This window comes from Balaenoptera physalus, assembly GCF_965194825.1.
Source record: "Balaenoptera physalus genome assembly, chromosome: 16".
NCBI classification, from domain to species: domain Eukaryota; kingdom Metazoa; phylum Chordata; class Mammalia; order Artiodactyla; family Balaenopteridae; genus Balaenoptera; species Balaenoptera physalus.
Genome location: NC_138898.1, coordinates 52,789,103 through 52,809,765, shown reverse-complemented (window position 1 = coordinate 52,809,765; position 20,663 = coordinate 52,789,103). Strand labels below are relative to the sequence as shown.

Sequence of the window (20,663 nt, the reverse complement as noted above, 5' to 3'; positions counted from 1 at the left end):
GTTTAAGGTAATTATCGATATGTATGTTCCTATGACCATTTTCTTAATTGTTTTGGGTTTGTTTTTGTAGGTCCTTTTCTTCTCTTGTGTTTCCCCTTAGAGAAGTTCCTTTAGCATTTGTTGTAGAGCTGGTTTGGTGGTGCTGAATTTTCTTAGCTTTTGCTTGTCTGTAAAGCTTTTGATTTCTGCATCGAATCTGAATGAGATCCTTGCCGGGTAGAGTAATCTTGGTTGTAGGTTCTTCCCTTTCATCACTTTAAGTATATCATGCCACTCCCTTCTGGCTTGTAGAGTTTCTGCTGAGAAATCAGCTGTTAACCTTATGGGAGTTCCCTTGTATGTTATTTGTCGTTTTTCCTTTGCTGCTTTCAATAATTTTTCTTTGTCTTTAATTTTTGCCAGTTTGATTACTATGTGTCTCGGCGTGTTTCTCCTTGGGTTTATCCTGTATGGGACTCTCTGCGCTTCCTGAACTTGGGTGGCTATTTCCTTTCCCATGTTAGGGAAGTTTTCGACTATAATCCCTTCAAATATTTTCTCTGGTCCTTTCTCTCTTTTCCTTCTGGGACCCCTATAATGCGAATGTTGTTGCATTTAATGTTATTCCAGAGGTCTCTTAGGCTGTCTTCATTTCTTTTCATCCTTTTTTCTTTATTCTGTTCTGCAGCAGTGAATTCCACCATTCTATCTTCCAGGTCACTTATCCGTTTTCTGCCTCAGTTCTCCTGCTATTGATTCCTTCTAGTGTAGTTTTCATTTCAGTTATTGTATTGTTCATCTCTGTTTGTTTGTTCTTTAATTCTTCTAGGTCTTTGTTAAACATCTCTTGCATCTTCTCGATCTTTGCCTCCATTCTTTTTCCGAGGTCCTGGATCATCTTCACTATCATTATTCTGAATTCTTTTTCTGGAAGGTTGCCTATCTCCACTTCATTTAGTTGTTGTTCTGGGGTTTTATCTTGTTCCTTCATCTGGTACATAGCCCTCTGCCTTTTCATCTTGTCTATCTTTCTGTGAATGTGGTTTTTGTTCCACAGGCTGCAGGGTTGTAGTTCTTGCTTCTGCTGTCTGCCCTCTGGTGGATGAGGCTATCTAAGAGGCTTGTGCAAGTTTCCTGATGGGAGGGACTGGTAGCAGGGAGACCTGACTGTTGCTCTGGTGGGCAGAGTTTAGTAAAACTTTAATCCGCTTGACTGTTGATGGGTGGGGCTGTGTTCCCTCCCTGTTGGTTGTTTGGCCTGAGGCAACCCAACACTGGAGACTACCTGGGCTCTTTGGTGGGGCTAATGACGGACTCTGGGAGGGCTCACGCCAAGGAGGACTTCCCAGAACTTCTGCTCCCAGTGTCCTTGTCCTCACGGAGAGACACAGCCACCCCCCACCTCTGCAGGAGACCCTCCAACACTAGCAGGTAGGTCTGGTTCAGTCTCCCCTGGGGTCACTGCTCCTTCCTGGGTCCTGATGTGCACACTACTTTGTGTGTGCCCTCCAAGAGTGGAGTCTCTGTTTCCCCCAGTCCTGTCAAAGTCCTGCAATCAAATCCCACTATCCTTCAAATTCTGATTCTCTAGGAATTCCTCCTCCCGTTGCTGGGCCCCCAGGTTGGGAAGCCTGACGTGGGGCTCAGAACCTTCACTCCAGTGGGTGGACTTCTGTGGTATAAGTGTTCTCCAGTCTTTGAGTCACCCAGCCAGCAGTTATGGGATTTGATTTTACTGTGATTGCGCCCCTCCTACCGTCTCATTGTGGCTTCTCCTTTGTCTTTGGATGTGGGGTATCTTTTTTGGTGAGTTCCAGTGTCTTCCTGTTGATGATTGTCCAGCAGCTAGTTGTGATTCTGGTGTTCTCACAAGAGGGAGTGAGAGCACGTCCTTCTACTCCGCCATCTTGGTTCAGGGCCTGCCCTCAAGGTCTTAAGGCATAGTTGAGACAGTAAGTTCATGCCAGATGAAGAGAAGGGCTATGTATAACTACAGCAGAGAGAGACGCTAGAATATGGGGGCGGGGGAGCAATTAGGGGGCTGGTGCTTTGGGCCCAGTGGTCAGGGAGGGGGACGCCAAGGAGGGGTCATGCCAGCTCAGCAGCGAAGGTGACAGAAGCAAGGAGAAGAGCTTCCCACAGTATATGCAAAGGCCCTGAGAAGGCCGCGGGCTTGGCCTGCCCCAGGCCCTGAAGGAGGATGTGCACAATGGGCCCCGTGAGGAGGTGTGGTGTACTCCAAGAGAACTACACGACTTTCCCAATTTACCTTTTTTTTAAAAATTAATTAATTAATTAATTTTTGGCTGCATTGAGTCTTCATTGCTGCGCGTGGGCTTTCTCTAGTTGCGGCGAGCGGGGGTTACTCTTCGTTGCGGTGTGCAGGCTTCTCATTGTGGTGGCTTCCCCCTAATTTATCTTGACAGAAATCCAGGGAACGTGTTGGAATGGATACTAAGGGTGGGATAAGGTTGGAAGGAACATAATGTTGGGTCAGGGCAAATTTATTGATAGGGGCTCACTAAGCAGAGATTCTGGGTTTAATGATATAGCTTGGGGGATCAGAAAGGGCTCAAATGGTTTGGTTGGTTGGTTGGCTGAAACATGGACCAAAAAGTGGCCAACACTGAATGAGCTGTAATGCCAGACCTGCCTTGGTTCAATGGAGGGAGGGATCCAAAGCCATAGGGAGACTGGAAAGTTAGAGTGGGTCTGTCATTTAGGACCTGCTCTCCCACCTTGGAGGATCCAGACAGCACACCTCTCACCACGATTGTGAGGAAAATTTGTGTGCGGAGCCCCAGCATTGTAGAAGCGCTCTGTGATCACTCTTCTCTGTAGGCCAGGAATTACAGGAGACCTGCTGCCACTGAACCAGAAGACTGAAATTCACGGGGGTCACTGGATCCCGGGGTGACAGGACCACGTGGCGGCTCTCAGTGACCAAAGGCAAGGGAGCGGTGCTCACTGTGATGGCCAGCAGAGGCAAAGCAGCCGTCAGAATAGTCTGATTCCCACAGAATTACAGCATCGGCCAGTGGGGCGGGGTGCTCCTGGAAGTGAAATAGATCGGAAGCCTGCTGAATTCTCACTTGATCTTAATGAGCAGAAGAGTTCTAGGTCAAGTGAGCAAGAGTGTAACTTGAGTCATAAAGACAGTCATGACCCCTCATTCAGTTCCCAGGCTTGAGCCAGTTTACATGCCCAGAACACCTTGAATGAACCAGAGGCGGGACCCCTCGAGGAAGGACCCTGCTATATCACCAAAAATTTAGATTGTTAATCTTTCTCCCAGCCTTCTCCAAAGTGACCTATACCAGGGCCACTGTGCATTAGGGAAAGGGAAGTAATCAGACATTTTGGGGACTACTGGACACTGGCTCTGGACTGATACCAATTCCAGGACACACAAACTGTGTCAAGTAGGGGCTTATGGAGACCCGGTGGTCAATGGAGTTTTAGCTCAGGTCCATCTCACAGTGGGTCTAGTGGGTCCCCAAACCCATCTTGCGGTTATTCCTCCAGTTCTGAGTGCATGATTGGAACAGACCTACTCAGCAGCTGGGAGCACCCCACATGGGGCAGAGTGGAGCCTGCAGGTGTGAAGGCAGAGGTGGTCAGATGAGGTTGGTGTGGCTGGGGAGGGAGGAGGGAGAGGCCAGTGCTGCCCCTTCCCTGACCCCCAGCCACAGGTCAGGGGTCTCTGCTGTGGCACAGGGTCACTGTGCAGGGGCTGCTGGCTCACCTGCTGGGCCTTGGTGGGCCTCCGGCTTACTTCTCAACCTTGGGCGGTGCACATAACCTTCCCCTGTCTGGGGAACCCAGCCTGTCTCCCTGTTGGGTGAGGGCACGGGAAAGCCATGGGGGGTGGGGCAGGAAGGTGGCGTAGATGCATGGATTCTGAGTGCATGTTGCTCTATGAGTTAGACCTGAGCCGCTGAGCAGGGCAAGGTATGTGGTGGGTGGGAGGGGTCAGCACTGACAAAGCACCAAGGAGGCCAATGCAGAGGAGCCCCATTCAGGAGGGGCTTCCTGCAGCTCATCCCCTCCCCACAGTGCGGCAGCCTCCTTGTCTAGAAAACCTCTCCATCTCTGCCCTGCTGGGGGCCAGCACTGATTGCAGCTGCTAGAAAATCCCCCTGGGGTTGCAGAGAACCCTGTGTTTCCAGCTCGTATCTCTGACCAACCTCCCCTCTGTGTCCCAAGCTGGTCACCGGCTGAAGTGGAGCCTAGTCACTTGGGGTCATTACTGGCCCTGGGGCACTGTCCCAGCCCAGCCTGTGGCCTGCCCACGCCAAGTCTAGTAGCCAGCTTTGGCCCAGGGCAAGCCCACTGTAAGTGAGCAGTTATTGAGTGCTTAGTGTGTCTTCATGGGCATCACTGTGCTGAAGCTCTACCCTAACCCTGGTGGGGCAGGCACTCATTCTCCAGGAGAGGAACAGGAGGCTCAGAGAGGGGGGCGGGACTTGCCTGAGACTACTCAGCCTCAGGTCCTCTCTGTCCACACCTGTCCCTTTCCTCTCTTCTTCACCCCCAATGACAAACGGTGGCTCTGGGAAGGTCATGACCACTTGTTGAGTGTAGTCTGATGTCAGCAAGCATGTTGAAGGTGGCTAGGGGTGGGGAGGGAGCCAGCTGAATGGTCAGCAGGAATCTCTGGGCCCCAGGGCCAGGATGGACCTTGGACTTTGCTCACCTCTCCCAGCACTCCTGGCTCTGCATACTGGCCCAGGGGGCTCCCAGAGCGTGAACTTGGCCCAAGAGCAGGCTGGCCTCCTCCTGCAAACTGGGCCAATGTGTCCAGGCCATGCCCCTGGGGCTGCGTCTCTGGGCTCAGACCTGTAGCAGGGTTGGCTGGAAGATCTGCTGGTGCCCAGGTGGGCTGGGGCTGGGGCCGGTGAGACTGGTAGGGGAGCTGTGAGTAGCAGTGCCTGGCTGCCTGCACCCCAGGGGCCCCACGCTCATTTGTACATGGTGGTTAACTGGGGGGGTGGGAGCTGGCAAGCAGTGTCCTTGGAGAAGGGGAGTGAGGAGGGTGAGCCCCAGGACCCCGAGGTCCCATCACATCGCGAGCCTGGAAATGGATGGCCCTGGGCAGTGTCTCTGCCAAGGGCTGGATGGAATCATGTCACCCACCCCTCCCCCCGCTGCTGGGTTACATCATAACCTCTGGCCTGCAGCCCCAGTTGCTTCTTGAGAAACAAAAGGCTCTTTGAGAGCCCATCCCCCTCTGCTCCCCACCCGTGCCCCCTTCCTTGCCAGGTGGAGCCCCTAGGACACAGCCTTTGGAGCCAAGTGTTGCATTTGGGAGCAGAGAGCTCCTGGTGCTCTGCCGACACCAGCCAACAGCAGCCAGCAGGCCCAGGCACAGCACGGCAGGGCAGGGCACCTTGGGCAGGGGACCAGTGGGAGAAAGAAGAAATCTGTCTGGGGCTCTGCTGATCCCCAGCCTGGAGGCAGGGACCGGCTCAGAAGGGAGCTCAATAAACGCGGAACAGACAAGTGAATTGACAATGACTGGGACTTTCGCTCATCCAAGGCCTTCCTTTCTTCTGAGTGACAATTGCCAGGGAAAGCCGTGACCCTGGGGGGAGTGCTGCTCGGGGCAGGTCCTGTGGGTAGGTCCCAGGACCCCCTGACCTCATGCGGGCACGTGGGCCGGGCCGGCAAGTGGAAGTGGCAGCCCGGAGAAGTCAGCGGTCACCGCCAAGTCATCCACCGTGCCCCCACCCCCATATAAGGCCCTGGTAGGGGGCCTAGCGCTATGACCCCCTTCTGAGTCAACCGGTCCTCAAGGCCCCCTCGTCTGCAAGTGGGCCTAGGGACCGTGTGCAGGACGGACCAGCAGGGGCCGCCGCTCAGGCCCCAGGAGCTCTGGGGCCTGAGCGGGTGCTGCAGTTCCCCGTGGCGCCGCCGGGGGCGCTGCGGCGACAGCTCTGACGGTCTGGGCGGGTCCCTGCGCCCAGCTCCCCCCACGCCGCGCCCCTTCCCGTGACCCCCACTCGGGCCGGGTCCTCGCGCCCTAACCACACCTCGCGCCCCAACCACACCTCGCGCCCCAGTAGCCTCGCACCCCAGGCCGGTTCCGCGTCCCCTACTCCTCGCCGTCCCGCGCCCCGGCCCCAGCCCGACCCGGTGCCCCTCGCGACGCCCGAGGCCCACCCTGTCCCAGCCCAGCCCCGCGCCCCGGCAGCGCTTCCCCGCGGCACCCAGTGGTCGGCGCCGGCATCACCTGGCCCCCAGGTCGCGCCCACCCAACATGCCAGTGCCCGGCACACAGGCCGAGGCCTCTTGGCGTCCGAGGGTGCGGCGGCCGGTGATGGTGGGGCCGCATCTGGTGGGCTTCAAGACGGTGACTAGTGCGGGGCGAGCAGTCCGAGGCCGGAGTCAGCAGGAGCGGGACAGAGCTGGGGGCTGGGGGAAGGTGGAGACAGGACGCTCCCAGCCCCAGCCAAGGCTCAGCCCCTTCTCCAGGGCAGCTGGGTGGGACCCGCCTGCTCTGATGCCCCCAACCTCCTCTGGCTGTGGCCCTTCCACGCCTTCATTGTATCTGCTGCCACCCTGGCCCACCCCGGGGGCACCAAGTCCTGGAGTTCCACTTCCCATGCATCTTTGCCCACTCCTCTCCCCCACAATAGTGACAGCTCTCAGCTGTCCCAACCGGTGTGGTCTTTGCAAAATAATCATCAGACCAGGTAACTTCCCTCAGGGGTTCCCACTGGCTCTGCTTGCTGAGGCTCCACAGAACCATCCCCCCCACTGTCTTGATTTCCCACTCCACAAATGATAGCAGTGTTTTTTTTTAAAAATCATAACTGTGTTGTTTTTATTACCCACAGCCCCTGCACCCAAACCCCTGCACCTGGGCCTCTAGGCCAGCCAGAGTCCATTCTAGAATGGGGTAATCTCGTTCCCTACCCCAAACACGGAGCCCTGAAGGGGTGCTGCCCGAGGTAGCATCAGGTGAATGTGCATCAAACTTCTGCTCGCTCCCTCTGCAGGGGCTGCACAGTCTCAGGATGAGTGAACCACACATCTGCATGAGTGAATCTGTGCCCTGGTGGATGCAGGAACCCCAGGACCACCTGTCACTCTACCCTGGCCCTGGGCACTAGGGCTCTGCTTAAGGAGCTTAGGGGCAAGAAGCCCAGGGAAGACAGTTGGTGGGCCTCCCAAGCAGACAGGAGGGGAGGCTGCTGGGGAGGGGACTGAGGGTTACCTGTCTATAAGCTCCTTCCACCCCAGCCCCTCAGCACCCCCAGCACCTGTCTCTAGGCGTGATTTGTTCCTTGTAAAACCGTGGAGAGTATCCATGGTTCAGCCCCTGGTTTCATGTCTTATCATGTTTCATCTCCAACTAGGACGTTTACAAGCTCCTCTTGGCTGCAAAGGGCTTGGCGGCTGCACTGCTGGAGGCTGGAGCAGAGACGAGGCGGGCACTGTGGGCTCTGCCCCGCCTCACCCCGAGATGCAGTCTGCCTGTGGCCCTGGGCTCCCCGTCCCATCTCGGACTGCAGTGGCTTTTTGGTCCCTTAGTCTCAAGAGTGTGAGGTTTTTTGTACCTCATCTCTGAGACTGGAGCCCCTGGGGTGTGTCTGGAAGTTGGGGGAGGACAGGGAAGCTAGAGTCAGAGGAAGGACAGTGCTGACCGGTATAGGGGACAAGGATGGAGTCATTGTTCTCTGAGGAGGGGTGGGAGTCAATTTTGAAGGTCCTGTTGTCAGAGCAGGAAGCCTGCCGCTTAGGGAGGGGTCTGGTGGGGAGCAGGGCAGAGTGCCAGGCACCTGCCCCAAGATGCTCGGCCCTGGGCTCTGGGTTCTGGGTCTTCCTGAGCCCCAGCTGAACAAGACTGGCTGCATACCTGTCTGTATGTCTGTCTGGCCAACTGTGGGCATGGGGTGTTTCTCCTGGAATTGCGGGGGGATGGAGTGTGGCCCTCCGTGGGGATACTGTTCACTGGCTGTGCTGGCCGTGCACCTGTGAGTAGGTCACTCGTGTGCAGGGAGGTTCAAACTTGGGGCTCTCCACACTGGGTGGGGGACAGTGGCTGGGGCCGGGCAGCAGATCTCTGAACCCCACTCCTGCCTCTGTGTGTGTGTGTGTGTGTGTGTGTGTGTGTGTGTGTGTGTGTGTATACGCCCGTGGTCGTGTGCCCTCTGCAGAGCGTGGGGTTCCTGAGCCTGCGCCGGGTCCCTTGCTCCTGACAGAATGTGCTCACAGTCAGCTTGCAGTCCATGGGGACCCTCACCAGGGCACAGGCGGACAGACCTGGCCACAGAGCCCCAGTGGCTTAATGTGGAGCCTCTTAGATGATTCCCAGCCTTCCTCATGATGCCAAGAGGCTCCCACGCCCAGAGGCCTGGCGTGGGGCTGTGAAGCTAGAGGAGGTGGGGATGGGGTGGGGACAGAGGGAGTCCTGTTTCTGTCTGACCCTCCTTTCTTCCCCCTTTAGACTCACCTTGGGTATAAAGGCTGTTACCAGCCCTCCTCTTTGCAGGGCTGGGACTGCCAGCCTAGAAGGATTGTTGTAAATTGAGCTGGGCCAGGCTGGTGGGTGGGAAGCAATTTGCAGGCCCAGTTATGCATCCTGGGAACCCGGAGCCCTGCCCTCTCCTGGAGAAGCAGGGACCTGTGGCAAACGGCCCTCTGTCTGTGCTGAGCCCTCCAGGAAGACCCAAGGGAAAGGAGTGAGGGCGGCTGGAAGGAAGCTGGGGGCCATCCCTGTGCAGGAGAGGGGTCCGGCTCCTTCTGGCAAACCCTGGAGCCCTAGGCAGGCTCCGTGCATGTGTGTGACCGCTCAGGGTGGCTGGGGAAGCCCTCACTCCTCTCCACTCCTTGCCAAGGGGCCATTCATATGTCCTTCCTGATGCTGGAAATATTGTCTGCCCTGGCAAACCCTTGTGTCCCACGGTGTCCCCACGTCTAGCTGGTCACCAGGAATAAGACCCTGGATTCCAGCAAGCCAGGCTGGCTGGACACCTTGAGACTAGGGAGGCCTTTCCTCTGCAGCCTGGACCCCCAGGAGGATGAATTATGAAGTACTTAGGTCTTTCAGGGTGGGAGCAGCTTCAGGGCACCCCTTCTTGTGCCAGGGTCACTGTCACATGTCCACTACCTCCTTATCATAAAGAGCTTAGAAGCCAGGCACCCAAAGAGGTGGGGGCTGGTGTCATCTTTGTTTTATAAAGTAGGAAAATGAAGCTCAGAGAGGCTGGATACCTGCCGAGGTCACCTGCTAGGAGGGGTAGAGCTGGGATTGAATCAGCCTTCATCGCCTAAAAAGTTCTTGCTGTCAGCTTTGTACTGTGCTGCACGACCCCCCCGCTCCCCATGGCCTCCTGGCCCCCTTGTTCCCTACCAGGCTGAACTGGGCTCTGGGGGTAGGTGGGTAGACGTCTCTTAGGGGTCCCTCCCCAGGAGGAAATTGCATCCTCTATGTGCTCCGGCAAATCCGGCATCTCAAGTGGAAAAATCCCACACCAATCAAGGACAGCTGGGCCCGCCCTCGGCCACAGCCCCTTCCCCTCGGCTCCCCTTGCAGGCTGAGGAATCCCAGCAGGCTGTGGGAGTGGGTCTGGGGGGTAAGGGTGTGGTTCTAGGGGAGGAAGTTTCTGGAAGGCCCGAATGTGTGAAATCTCCCCCAGCTGTCCCCCACAGAGGGAGGGACTGCACGGTGTTATTAATCATTTTCCAGAGTGGGGCAGCTGCTTGCACACCCTGCGATGCTGTGGGGGCCTAGGCTGGGGGTGCCCACCCTGCGGAGGGGACAGGCTGGGAAGGAGGTGGAGAGGGGCGTGGGAGAGGGGTCCACACCTAGACTCTCTCAGACATACACACAGAGTCAGTTACTCAGTCACTCAACAAACATTCATAAGCACTCACCATGCTTAGGCATGGAGCCACAGCAGGGCTCAAGACTGACCCCATCCCTGCCCTTGCAGAGCTCATGGGTAGGTGGAGGAGATAGATGGGGATCAAAATCACCCACAGGGAAATAATTAGAGTATGTGAAGGAGACACAGACATAGCTGGGTAGCTGGGTCATGGATTTGTGAGGCCAGGCTGGGCCTTCCTCCCACCACGACCTTGCTCCTCAGGACTCCCTTCCTAGACCTGCCCTCTCTGATCCCCTCTGCTCTGGCCCCCCTTGTCATCTCCCCCAGGGATGGTGCGTATGTGACCCAGCAGCCTGCGCAGCTCAGTCCACCTCCTCTCCCACATTCTCCCTGTTCCTTCCTGGCTGCCACGTCAGACCCGACTTATTTGCACATCTGATGGCTGGCCTAAGGAGGGACCTCTGCCTGGCCATCCTGCATGGGGGTCCAGACAAGGTAAAAGGAGAATTGAAATTGGGCCATGTGGAGCCCTCAAAGCTGAGGGGCCCCAGGGGAGATCAGGCTAGGCAGAAGGGCCTGGCTGACACCTGTTTTCTCTTGACAGGAGGCACGACCAGACAGGGCAGGAGTTGAGCCACCCTCTCAGGGCACAGGGACAGCCACCCACCCTGTGCCCCCATGGCCTGGTCTCTTTTGGGGCCCCAAAGTGACTTTTCACCTTGTGGCTCAGAGAGGGGGATTCACTGCCTCTAGGTCACACAGCGGGGAGCTGGGGCTGGACTCTGATGGCAAAGCAGGGCAGAGGCAGAGTGGAGGAGCCACTCAGACATCCTGGGGAGGAGGGAAGGCAGCAGCTCTGGGGGTGAGGAGCATGGAGATGTAGATTCTGAAATTCCCAGATTTAACCTTCAAAAGGACTCATCATAAAAGGCTAAATGTAGTTACCGTCTACCCAGCAATTCCACTCCTAGGTATATACCCAAGAGAAATGAAACATATGTCCACAAAAGAACTTGTAAATCAACATTCACAGCAGCATGATTCTCAATAACCAAAAGGTGGATAAAACCGAAGTGTCCATTGACTGATGAATAGATAAACAGAATGTGATCCATCCATACAGTGGAATATTTTTCAGCCCTAAAAAGGAATGAAGCATTGACACACACACTACAACATAAATGATCCTTGAACACACTATGCTGAGTGAAAGAAGCCAGTTGCTAAAGGCCACATAATGTATGATTCCACTTATATGAAATGTGGAGAAGAGACAAATTCACAGAGACAGAAAGTGGATTAGTGGTTGCCAGGGGCTGGGGGAGGGGAGAACAGGGAGTGACTGCTAACGGGTATGGGATTTCTTTTTGGGGTGATGAATATGTTCTGAAATTTATTGTGGTGATGGTTGTACAACACTGTGGATATACTGAAAACCATTGAATTTGAGAAACTAAATGGCCGAATTGCATGTTATGGGAATTGCATTTCAATGAAGCTCTTCCTTCAGAGTCAGGTTTCTATTTTAGGGACCAGAGGTTTGGGCTGGTAGGAGCCTGAGGCCATGTGCTAGAGAAAGATGAGGCTGGGACCCACTCCCCAGGGATGAGCCCCGGCTCTACCCCGTTCCTCCTCCTCGCTACCCCCATCCCATCACTATGCTCTCTGCTACTGGGCCTTTCCCCAGCCGACTGGGATGCTGTCCTGCTCCTTGCCTGACAATCACCTACTCTAGAAAGCCTTCTTCAGCCTCTCTCTCCACTCCCATCCTTCCACTGGCTTGTCTCTATTGAGTGCCTATCAGGTACCAGGCTCTGTGAGGTACACTGGTGAACAAACTTCCCAAGGCTGCCATCGTGGATGTCCTCAGATTTGCACCCACCCCTCACCTGAGAACCAGATGGTGGGTGGAGAGAGGGGATCAGATGCCAAACACCAAGCTGACTCTTGTCCTGGACCTCACTCCCCCACCCCCAGCATGTTTGGTGTCCTGCTGTTCTTGGTAAGTTCTTCCTGGAAAGCCCTCAAGGTGTATCTGTGTGTGTGAGTGTGTGTGTGTGTGTGTGTGTGTGTGTGTGTGTGTGTGTGTGTGTGTGTGGTGGGGGGCGGGACTAAGGAAAAGGCATTCCCAGAAGGGAGAACAGCATGAGCAAAGGCTAGGGGGTGCCTAGCCAGTGCCTGTGCTGGGCAGGGAGATGGAGGGGCCATCAGGTTTTAAAGCTGGAATTTGGAGCCCTGAGTGGTGGCTGCTGAGGCTGTGGGTGGGTGCTGCAGGTGGAGTGGGTGGCTCTAAGGAGAACCAGACTGTCTGGAACAAATCCTGTTTTAAGCTAGACCAGAAGAAGAACTTCCTGTGACCCTGCATGTGCCGGCATGCACCCCAGACAGCACTGTGCCAACACCCCACAGACGGGGCTCCTGGCTGAGTCATGCCCTAACAAGCAGATGCAGGCATGGCATCTGGGAACTGGGCTGAGGCCCTGGTCAGTGGTCTTCACCCCATTGGCTCTGCAGAGCCCTCTTCCGGCCAAGGCTACCTCTGGGTGGGTCATGGAGGCCCCTGCCCCGGGGAAGTGCTCCAGGTTGCCCTTAGATCCAGATACCATTAGGCTCAGGAACAGCCCATTAACCAGCAGAAGCCAGGGCAGTAGTCTCTGGGCATTGGCTGGAGGAAGGCTGGCCTCTTCGGGGAGCCCATGCCCACCTGCACCAACCCTGAGGCCAGGAAGCCTGGGGTAGAGGCAAAGGCAGGACATGGGTTCCATTCTGTCTCTACCTGGGGCTGCGCTCACCTTCTCCCAGCCAGCTCTCCTCTGACTTCTTTGTGCTGGGCTGGGGTTCAGTGAGCCTGGGGGTGCATAAAACTCCCGCAGAGTGTCCAGCGCCCAGCAGGTCTCATTACTGGGAGTGGCCCCTGAGTCTCCCTGCCCCTCAGAGGAAGCTCCTAGGACAGGACCCAGGCTCCTCCTTCTAGTTTCCCCAGCACAGGTCTCCCGAATCCTTCACATCTCCAATAGGAGCCGCTTTGCCAGCGCCAGAGATGGGTCACTGACATCCCAGGGCAACACCAGGTGGACGAGGCTGCACAAACAGACCGTGTGACATGGTAAAAAGGGTCAGAAGACTGAGGTCTGAATTTCACTGGGCCCTTGGAAAAGACGCCTGTCCTCCCTGAGCCTGTCTCCCAGACTTTAAAATGGTAATCAACTTGGCTAGTCCTCTCCAACCGCCCTGCCAGTGACCCTGATGCATGGCAATGGCAAGCCAACTATCAGCAAGATGCGCCCCATTCCCGCCGCAGACTTCCCTCCACCTTCCCTGAACCCCTCTGCGCACTAGGGCCAGTTGCACACGACTTCTTGGCCCACTTGGTCCTCCCGCGCACCTGCCGCGTTGCCCTCGTCCGGGAGGGGCAGCGATCGGCCCTCTGAGAGCGGGTCCTTTGGCCAGCAGCTCAGTCCTGTCACCGTCCTGCGTCCCAATCTGCCGCCGCCGCATCCCGAGCGGGCTGGGGCCTGGGGTCTCCGAGCGGGCGCGTCCGGCTAGTCACTGAGACTCGGAGTCGTGCCACGGCGCCCGTAGGTGCCGGCGAGTCCCGGGTGGAGCAGTGGTTCAAGCGGGGCGGGGCCTCTGGGCTGGGCGGGGCATCCCGCCCTAGCACTGGTCCCTCCCGGCTCCCAGAAGACTGGGCAGTGGGGCGCAGAGCAGAAGCCGGGCGCAAGCGGACTGAGCGCGGCGCGGGCGGGGATGTGCGCCCTCCTGCAGACCCCGCTCCCAGGCCTGGGAGCGGTGTGGCCCCATGGCAGGTAGCGGCGGTCTGGGCGGTGGGGCAGGAGGCAGCCAGGGCGCCGGGGGCGGGCCCGGGGCCGCGCTTCGGGCGCCCCGTGCGCCTCTGCTGTTCGCCGCTCTGGTGCTCGGAGCCTACTGCCTTTGCGCCCTCCCCGGCCGCTGCCCGCCGGCCGGCCGCATCCCCGCGCCGGCCCCCGCGCCCGCCGAGCCGCCCCTCGCAGCCCGCAGCCCCGGGACGTCCGGCCTGCCGGTGGCCAGTGGCTCGGGCCGCCGGCGCTTCCCGCAGGCGCTTATCGTGGGCGTGAAGAAGGGCGGCACGCGCGCCCTGCTGGAGTTTCTGCGGCTGCACCCCGACGTCCGCGCGCTCGGCTCGGAGCCCCACTTCTTCGACAGGTGCTACGAGCGCGGCCTCGCCTGGTACCGGTGAGCGCTCGTCCCGTCCGCCCCATCGGCTTCCTGGCGGGTGCCTTCTGGGAAACCGCGTGATGTGCCCCAGGGGTCTCACTGGGGACCCCGCGGGGCGAGGACTCCAGGCATCTTCTGGGGCTGAGACCAGCCTGCGTGGGGGCTGAGGCTTGACCGGGAGGACGCGGCCCTCCTGCAGCAGGTTTTATGGAAAAGAGGGTCGGTCACTGGCCATGGACTCCCAGAAACTTTGAAAACTCCAGGGAAGGCCCTGGTTCGGGGCTAGAGTGCGATTCCAGCTGAGAAGTAGTTTGGAGCCTGTGGGGTCTGAGGTGCTTTAGAAATGCTTCATGCTCAGTTGGCCCTCTCCCCTGCATCACTGAGGGGAGCATGTCTGAACTCTGGTCAGTTACCTTAAGAAAGGGTCTCCGGGTTCCCTGCAGCCTCCTAGAAAGTATCTGTCAACCCATTCCCCATCCCTAAGACCCCTGATCCTGGAGAGAGGAATCCTTCTCCACAGTCCTGGGCGTCTGGAGAAAGTCTGATCTTTAGAAAGGAGGAGGGTGCCTTTGAGTCAATGCCCAGGGATGGGAGTTGGGACCCCAGCCTCATGTCATGGGGCTCTGTAGCTGCCCTGACTCCCACCCAGTATGGCCTTGGAGGGTGTGGTGGAATGTGGGGGAGCACCCAGCCACAGCTGAAGTAACCTGTCCTGGTGGCTGGTCAAACACCAGCCCCTCCCTGCCGAGGTTAGCACCGAAGGATGAGTGTGAGGCCCTGCCCTCTGCCTCTGTCAGTCGGGCACAAGCCTGCCTCAGCGCCCTATCCCTTCCTTCGGGGAAATGAGGGCTTACAGATGGAGGGTGAGTCACCCCACTCCCCAGAGCACCAGTCTCATCCGCAAGCTTGGGCCAAGCCCCTAAGGGCCAGAGAGGACCCTGCCCAAGGTCACCTGGTGAATTAGTGGTGAGTGGGGGGTGGCAGGACTGAGACTTTTTACCTCCAGGTTTACCAGTTTTTCTGTACCCAGATTCCACCCTGCCCCCCCGCACCTTGTTACCTTTGCTTTTTTGCATCAAAATTACTTATGGGTTTGGAGGGTTCCCACTGAGAACAGGGGGTTCTGGCTCATGAACTCTGAAGGGTTGCTGCTGTCAGAGGTCTAGGGAAGTTGTGTGGTGATGGGGGAGGTGAGTCCATCCCTGGACCCGACTGTCTGAATCCCTGCATTCTCAGCACTCAGGGAGAGACCACTACCCCACTCTGACAGTGCTTCAGCATCTGAAAGCATCCCTAATTCCTCACTTCTGTGCAGAGGAAGAAGAGGAGGAGGGGAGAAGGAGGGGGGAAGGGGGAGGATGGGGAAGGGGAAGGACACACTGTTAACCATAGTGCAAATTTCAGAGCTCACTACTGACCCCATAAGCTGGGCTAATGAGGGGCTGCAGGAGAGTCTAGAATTGGGTTTAGACCTAAAAAGGCTCCCAAAGAGCCAGGGATCCTGAGAGCCCATCCAGGCCCTCCCTGGGCACATGCTCCAGCTCTGGGGGACTGGACTGGGGAGCCTGAGGGGCCTGAGAGGAAGCCAGCTGGACCCAGATTCGGGGTCAGATCCTCAGCACAGGGGAGGGGCTCTTGGGACATTGGTGTCCCTGAGGCCGGAGATGGGAGTGGGATGATTCAGCAGCCTGTTTAAGTCTGGTAGAGGAGACTTTCTCCTTCCTCAGCCCAGCCACCGCACTGGGGGGGAGGGGTGGTGCAGAGGAGGCAGAGGGTCAGGTCCGTGGCTTCCGCCCCTTTAATCCGGAGCTGTCCCTCGGGGCTGGCTAGTGCTGACCCTTCACTGGCTGGTGCAGGGCTGAGCTTCTGGAGTGCGTGTGTCCACATGCCTTACAAGGGACGAGGCCGTGCGCTGATGTGTGTGCACATGGGCATGGTGTTGCTCACAGGCACCTGTGCCTCTGAACCTGACTGTCCTTCCAACCAGCCGTGAGTGTGCAGTGAACCTCTGAAAATGCCCACCGCTGCCTGTTTCCCCAGCTGCAAAGAGGACGCCCAGCCCCCGGGCAGGGAGGGTCTGGTGGCCTTGTCTGCTCTCAGGACCCTGGGCCCAGCCTCCAGAGCCTGTTCTTGGTGGAGGTGTGGGGCGGTGAGTAGAGGAGCAGTGACCAGTGCCCCCAGTTGACTTTCTGAGACACCTGTTCCCACTGGGCTGTGACCAGGCAGTGACTCTGGCCCTTCCCTTGGCCTTGGCAGGGGTGCTGGGCTGCTCAAAGTTGACCTTGGCCAAACCGGTCCCCCTCCCTGGGCCTCAACTCATCCCTCAGTCTCTTGAGGATCCTCCTTCTTGGGGACCGTGACCCCCACGTGTCCCCAAGCTCACACAGCATTTGTTCATCTAGTCACTGACTCATTGAGCACCTTCTGTTTGACAGGTGCTGGGGTCACACAGACAAACACCCCCAAGTCTCAGTTCAGAAGGGGGCACCCTGTCTGGGGGCAGGTGGGGGCTGTACTTTGACCTTAGTATTTTGGAAAAGCACAGAGACCAGGAGGGATACAGGTAGGGCAACCCCCTTGGCTCCTGACACTGTGTTGTTCCAGACAGGAACCATAGCTGGTTTCTGCTGAGTCCCAGGCCCCGCTGGATGAGGCCCAGGCGAGGTGCAGGATAGGGGGGTGGGGGTGGGGCTGAGACAGAGGAGGGAGAGTCGCCTGGGGCTGGGTGGAAGCCGCAGGGAAATGCAGACCAGATGAGCAGGGAGGGAGTGTCCGCAGAGCAACTTGTCAGATGTTTGCCGTGTGGGGTCAGAGTCCTGTTCCTCTCATCCTCTCCCCAGTCTCTCCCACCCCCAAGAAGCCCCCATCCCCACCCTCCTCTGTGCCTGGCTGGCTGGGGACAGGCTTCTGAGGCCCGGGCAGGGTGAGTAATTGATCCCAAAGATCTCAGATCTCAAAGCTGGTTTGTGGCAAGAGTGGGCCTGGAAAGTCAGCCTCCCCCATCCCCGTTCCCATCCCCCTTCCACGGTGGGGCTGGGGGCACCTCCCTGACTTCCTCTCCTCTGACTTCCTTGGAGAGAAAACAGCAGTGGGTGCTAAAGTCCCTCTAATTTTTGTCAGCTTCCTTGCAGCCCCTCCCCCCAGGCAGGCATGAAGGGGTGGGGATACTCAGAACCATGTGAGCCCAGTCTGGAGAAGGAAAGAGGGTGCTCCTGGGGTCACTGGGCACCTGGGGGAGGAAAGGGATGGGAAGGGGGTGTCAGAGGTTGGTGAGGAGGGTCCCAGAGCAGTCAGGGCTGGTTCCCTCCCTCAGGAGGGTGATGAAGGGAGGGCGGTGACTTCTGATGACGTCTGTCGGCACTGGCTTCTGTCTGTGGGTCTCAGCATCGAGGTCCAGTGCTGGGAAATCCCCCTTCTTTTGTCCTCCCTCTGTGGGAAGGGGGGTTCCCTGAGCTGGCTACCCCAGGCTGCAGTCCTGAACCTCAGCCCTTGGCCTTGTTCCCACACAAGTTCTCTTTGAACTTATTCACAGGGAGGGCTGGGTGCAATTCCCACCTGGATTCCTGGGAGCAGAAGCCAAGCCAACACCGCCTCCCAGCAGCTGCAGCCGACATCCACCCCAGCACTTCCTGCTCCGTCTCTTGAGCCTCAAATGGGGCAGTGAGTGGGGTGGAAGAAGTCCCAGATTACTCCTGGGACATGGGGGGAGCAGAATTGTCTCCCATGACTTCTGTAGACCAGCTCTGCCCAGGGCCTTAGTTTGAGGGGAGGGGCAGCTTCCACAGCCGGCAGACCGTGCAGCCCACCCCACTCCCCTGAGCCAAGAGGCTGGTGTCAGGCGAGCTGGCGGCATGCCTGGGACTCATGTGTGCATGTTCTCCAGTCCCGACATCAGCACCCTCCAAGCTGAGCACCCCAACTCGTGTGCCTGTACACCTGGGTGTCCACCTGGCCTGAGCAGGAAGAGGAGACTGTCTCTCAGAAGCTCGAGTCTGGGGGTCACTAGGCTGGATGAGACCTGAATTCTGTCCTGTGTGTCACCCTCCTGGCTGGGGCCAGTCCTGAGGGCTGTCAGCGGGATTGGGGGCAGCTCCCTCAGACATGGGGGACAGAGACCCCCCCCAACCCATCCCTAGCACAGAGCCTGATAGCCTCTGCCTCTGTTGACCTAGTTCCCAGCCCTCCCTCGGAGCTGTTTGCTCAGCTGGCCCTGCCGCTGCACCCTGCCCCTCCCCACCCTGTTCTACCTGGCTGGCAGTGTGGCCTCAGGATGCTACCCAGGGTCCCTGGCCTGCCTGGGTGGGGTGCTAGGATGGGCTTCCCCAGGTTTGGGGTTGTCAGGGGTCTGTCACCAGCCGACTCCCCCGGAACCTTGGGATGGGGTCAGTGCCCCCCAACCCCCACCCCTGGTCAGAATGAGAGGATTGCTCGGAAATGCTGCAGCTGCAGCCTTGCACCATGGGTTCCAAGCCGGGTCGGGCAACCCAGGTGGCTGGGGTCTTGAGACAGATCCTCAGGCTGCCTCACTGACCTCTCCAGTGTCCTGGGCTGCGCTGTGGCTTTCAGCATTCTGGGGGGGCCCAGGTCAGGGAGAATTAGCAGGGCTGCCATCAAAGGCGGGAGACGCCATACAGGGGAGGGAGTGATAGGAGGGGCAGCTGCCCATTTTTAGGGACACTTGTCAATAACTAATGGCCTAATTCAGGGGACACCATCAGCCACTTAATGAAAGTGTGACTGGGGTAATTACAGTGCAGGGGCCTGTGGGGGTGGGGAGGGTGGGTGGAGCCTTGTGGGTGGCAAGTCTGGGGAGTGCTGGGTCTGGGGTGAGAGGCACAGCAGTGTCAGAGTTGGGGTGCAGTCAAGCTCTGGGAGGGGTGTGGATAGCCTTGCAGGATGGGCCCCTACTGTGAGCCTGTGCTGAGGCTGGGTGCCCTCACGGCCCACACTCCAGGCTGCCCACCCAGGCACTTAGGATGGGTGGGCCTGGTGGGGAAGGGGAGATGGGGAGCCTCGCCTGTCTTGTAGGTATAGGGCTTCCCTGGAGGAAGGGGAGGTTAGTCTTGGGCCCCTGGGGGCCGGTCTAGCATGGGAGGGCTGGAGGAGGGCCAGCACCTGCTCATGCCCCCCTCTCCACCCACCTTCCCACAGGAGCCTGATGCCTCGCACCCTGGATGGGCAGATCACCATGGAGAAGACCCCCAGCTATTTCGTGACCCGGGAGGCCCCACGCCGCATCCACGGCATGTCCCCGGCCACGAAGCTGATTGTGGTCGTGCGGAACCCCGTGACCCGGGCCATCTCTGACTATGCGCAAATGCTCTCCAAGACACCGGGCCTGCCCAGCTTTGGCACCCTGGCCTTCCGCCGAGGCCTGGGCCCCGTGGACACGGCCTGGAGCGCCGTGCGCATCGGCCTGTACGCCCAGCACCTGGACAACTGGCTGCGTTACTTCCCGCTGTCCCGCTTCCTCTTTGTCAGCGGTGAGCGCCTGGTCAGCGACCCAGCTGGGGAGCTGGGCCATGTGCAGGACTTCCTGGGTCTCAAGCGGGTCGTCACAGACAAGCACTTCTACTTCAACGCCACCAAGGGCTTCCCCTGCCTCAAGAAGGCCCAGGGCAGCGGCCATCCCCGCTGCCTGGGCAAGTCCAAGGGCCGGCCCCACCCGCGTGTGCCCGAGGCCATGGTCCAGCGCCTGCGGGCCTTCTACCGGCCCTTTAACCGCAAGTTCTACCAAATGACCGGCCAGGACTTCGGCTGGGACTAATGGGGTTGGGGAACCCACGCCCTGCCTGGGGATGCTCAGTGACCTTAATTTATGCCTGTCACCCAGCCGGAGCGGGCCCTGTACACAGGGCTGGGTAGAGAGAAATATTTACAAAATAAAGTTTGGATCTGTGTTCTTCTACGTGCCCTTGAGGGTTGGAGGGTGGGGTTGGAGGTGCCACCTCCTGCGGGGGTGATAATCCTACCAGCTAACATTACTGGGCACTGTTCATGCTGGGAGTGGTTAAAAACCCGATCCTTGTCTATCCCTCGAGGTGGGCAGTGAACTTGGCCACCTGTCACAAGTGAGCAACTTAGGCTCAGAGAGGTTTGGGGCCTGCTCGGTGACATACAGCTCAGCCCTGGTGATTCTGGAGACCACCCTCAGGCTCTCTTCTCAGCCCTGGGATGCCAAGCTGGGTTGTCCCGTATTCCGAATGGGGAAACTGAGGGCCCAGGTTGCTTGAGTGGTGGGGCAGGATTAAAGCTGGGTCTGTCCGGTTCTTCAGGCTGCACCCATGACCTCAGCTAATTCTGTGTCCCTGTGTCCACTGGACACTCCCTCCTGGAAACCTGGTGGAATCTCTGGACAGCGGGTATGAGGTGACTCCTGTGTGCAGGGTGTTTCTTTTTAAAAAATAATTAATTAATTAATTAATTTTTTGGCTGCGTTGGGTCTTCGTTGCCGCATGCGGGATTTCTCTAGTTGCGTTGAGCGGGGGCTACTCTTCGTTGCGGTGCGTGGCCTTCTCATTGCAGTGGCTTCTCTTGTTGTGGAGCACAGGCTCTAGGCACGCAGGCTCAGTAGTTGTGGCTCATGGGCTCTATAGCACAGGCTCAGTAGTTGTGGCGCACAGGCTTAGTTGCTCCGCAGCATGTGGAATCTTC

General features: G+C 58.1%; 1 protein-coding gene across 2 annotated transcripts; it reads left to right on the top strand.

Annotated features, from left to right (window-relative positions):
* Positions 1–17: 17 nt before the first annotated feature.
* HS3ST6 (heparan sulfate-glucosamine 3-sulfotransferase 6) lies at positions 18–19,917 on the top strand. 2 transcript variants are annotated; one of them, XM_082432029.1, is made up of 2 exons: positions 18–1,410; positions 19,161–19,917. In XM_082432029.1, exons 1-2 carry the CDS (start codon positions 1,199–1,201, stop codon positions 19,774–19,776), a joined length of 828 nt encoding a protein of 275 aa, XP_082288155.1. In that variant the 5' UTR covers positions 18–1,198; the 3' UTR covers positions 19,777–19,917. The 2 variants fall into 2 exon arrangements, with proteins under 2 accessions (XP_082288155.1, XP_082288154.1); XM_082432028.1 differs by lacking the exon at positions 18–1,410 and adding an exon at positions 13,489–14,027.
* The last annotated feature ends 746 nt before the right edge of the window (positions 19,918–20,663 follow it).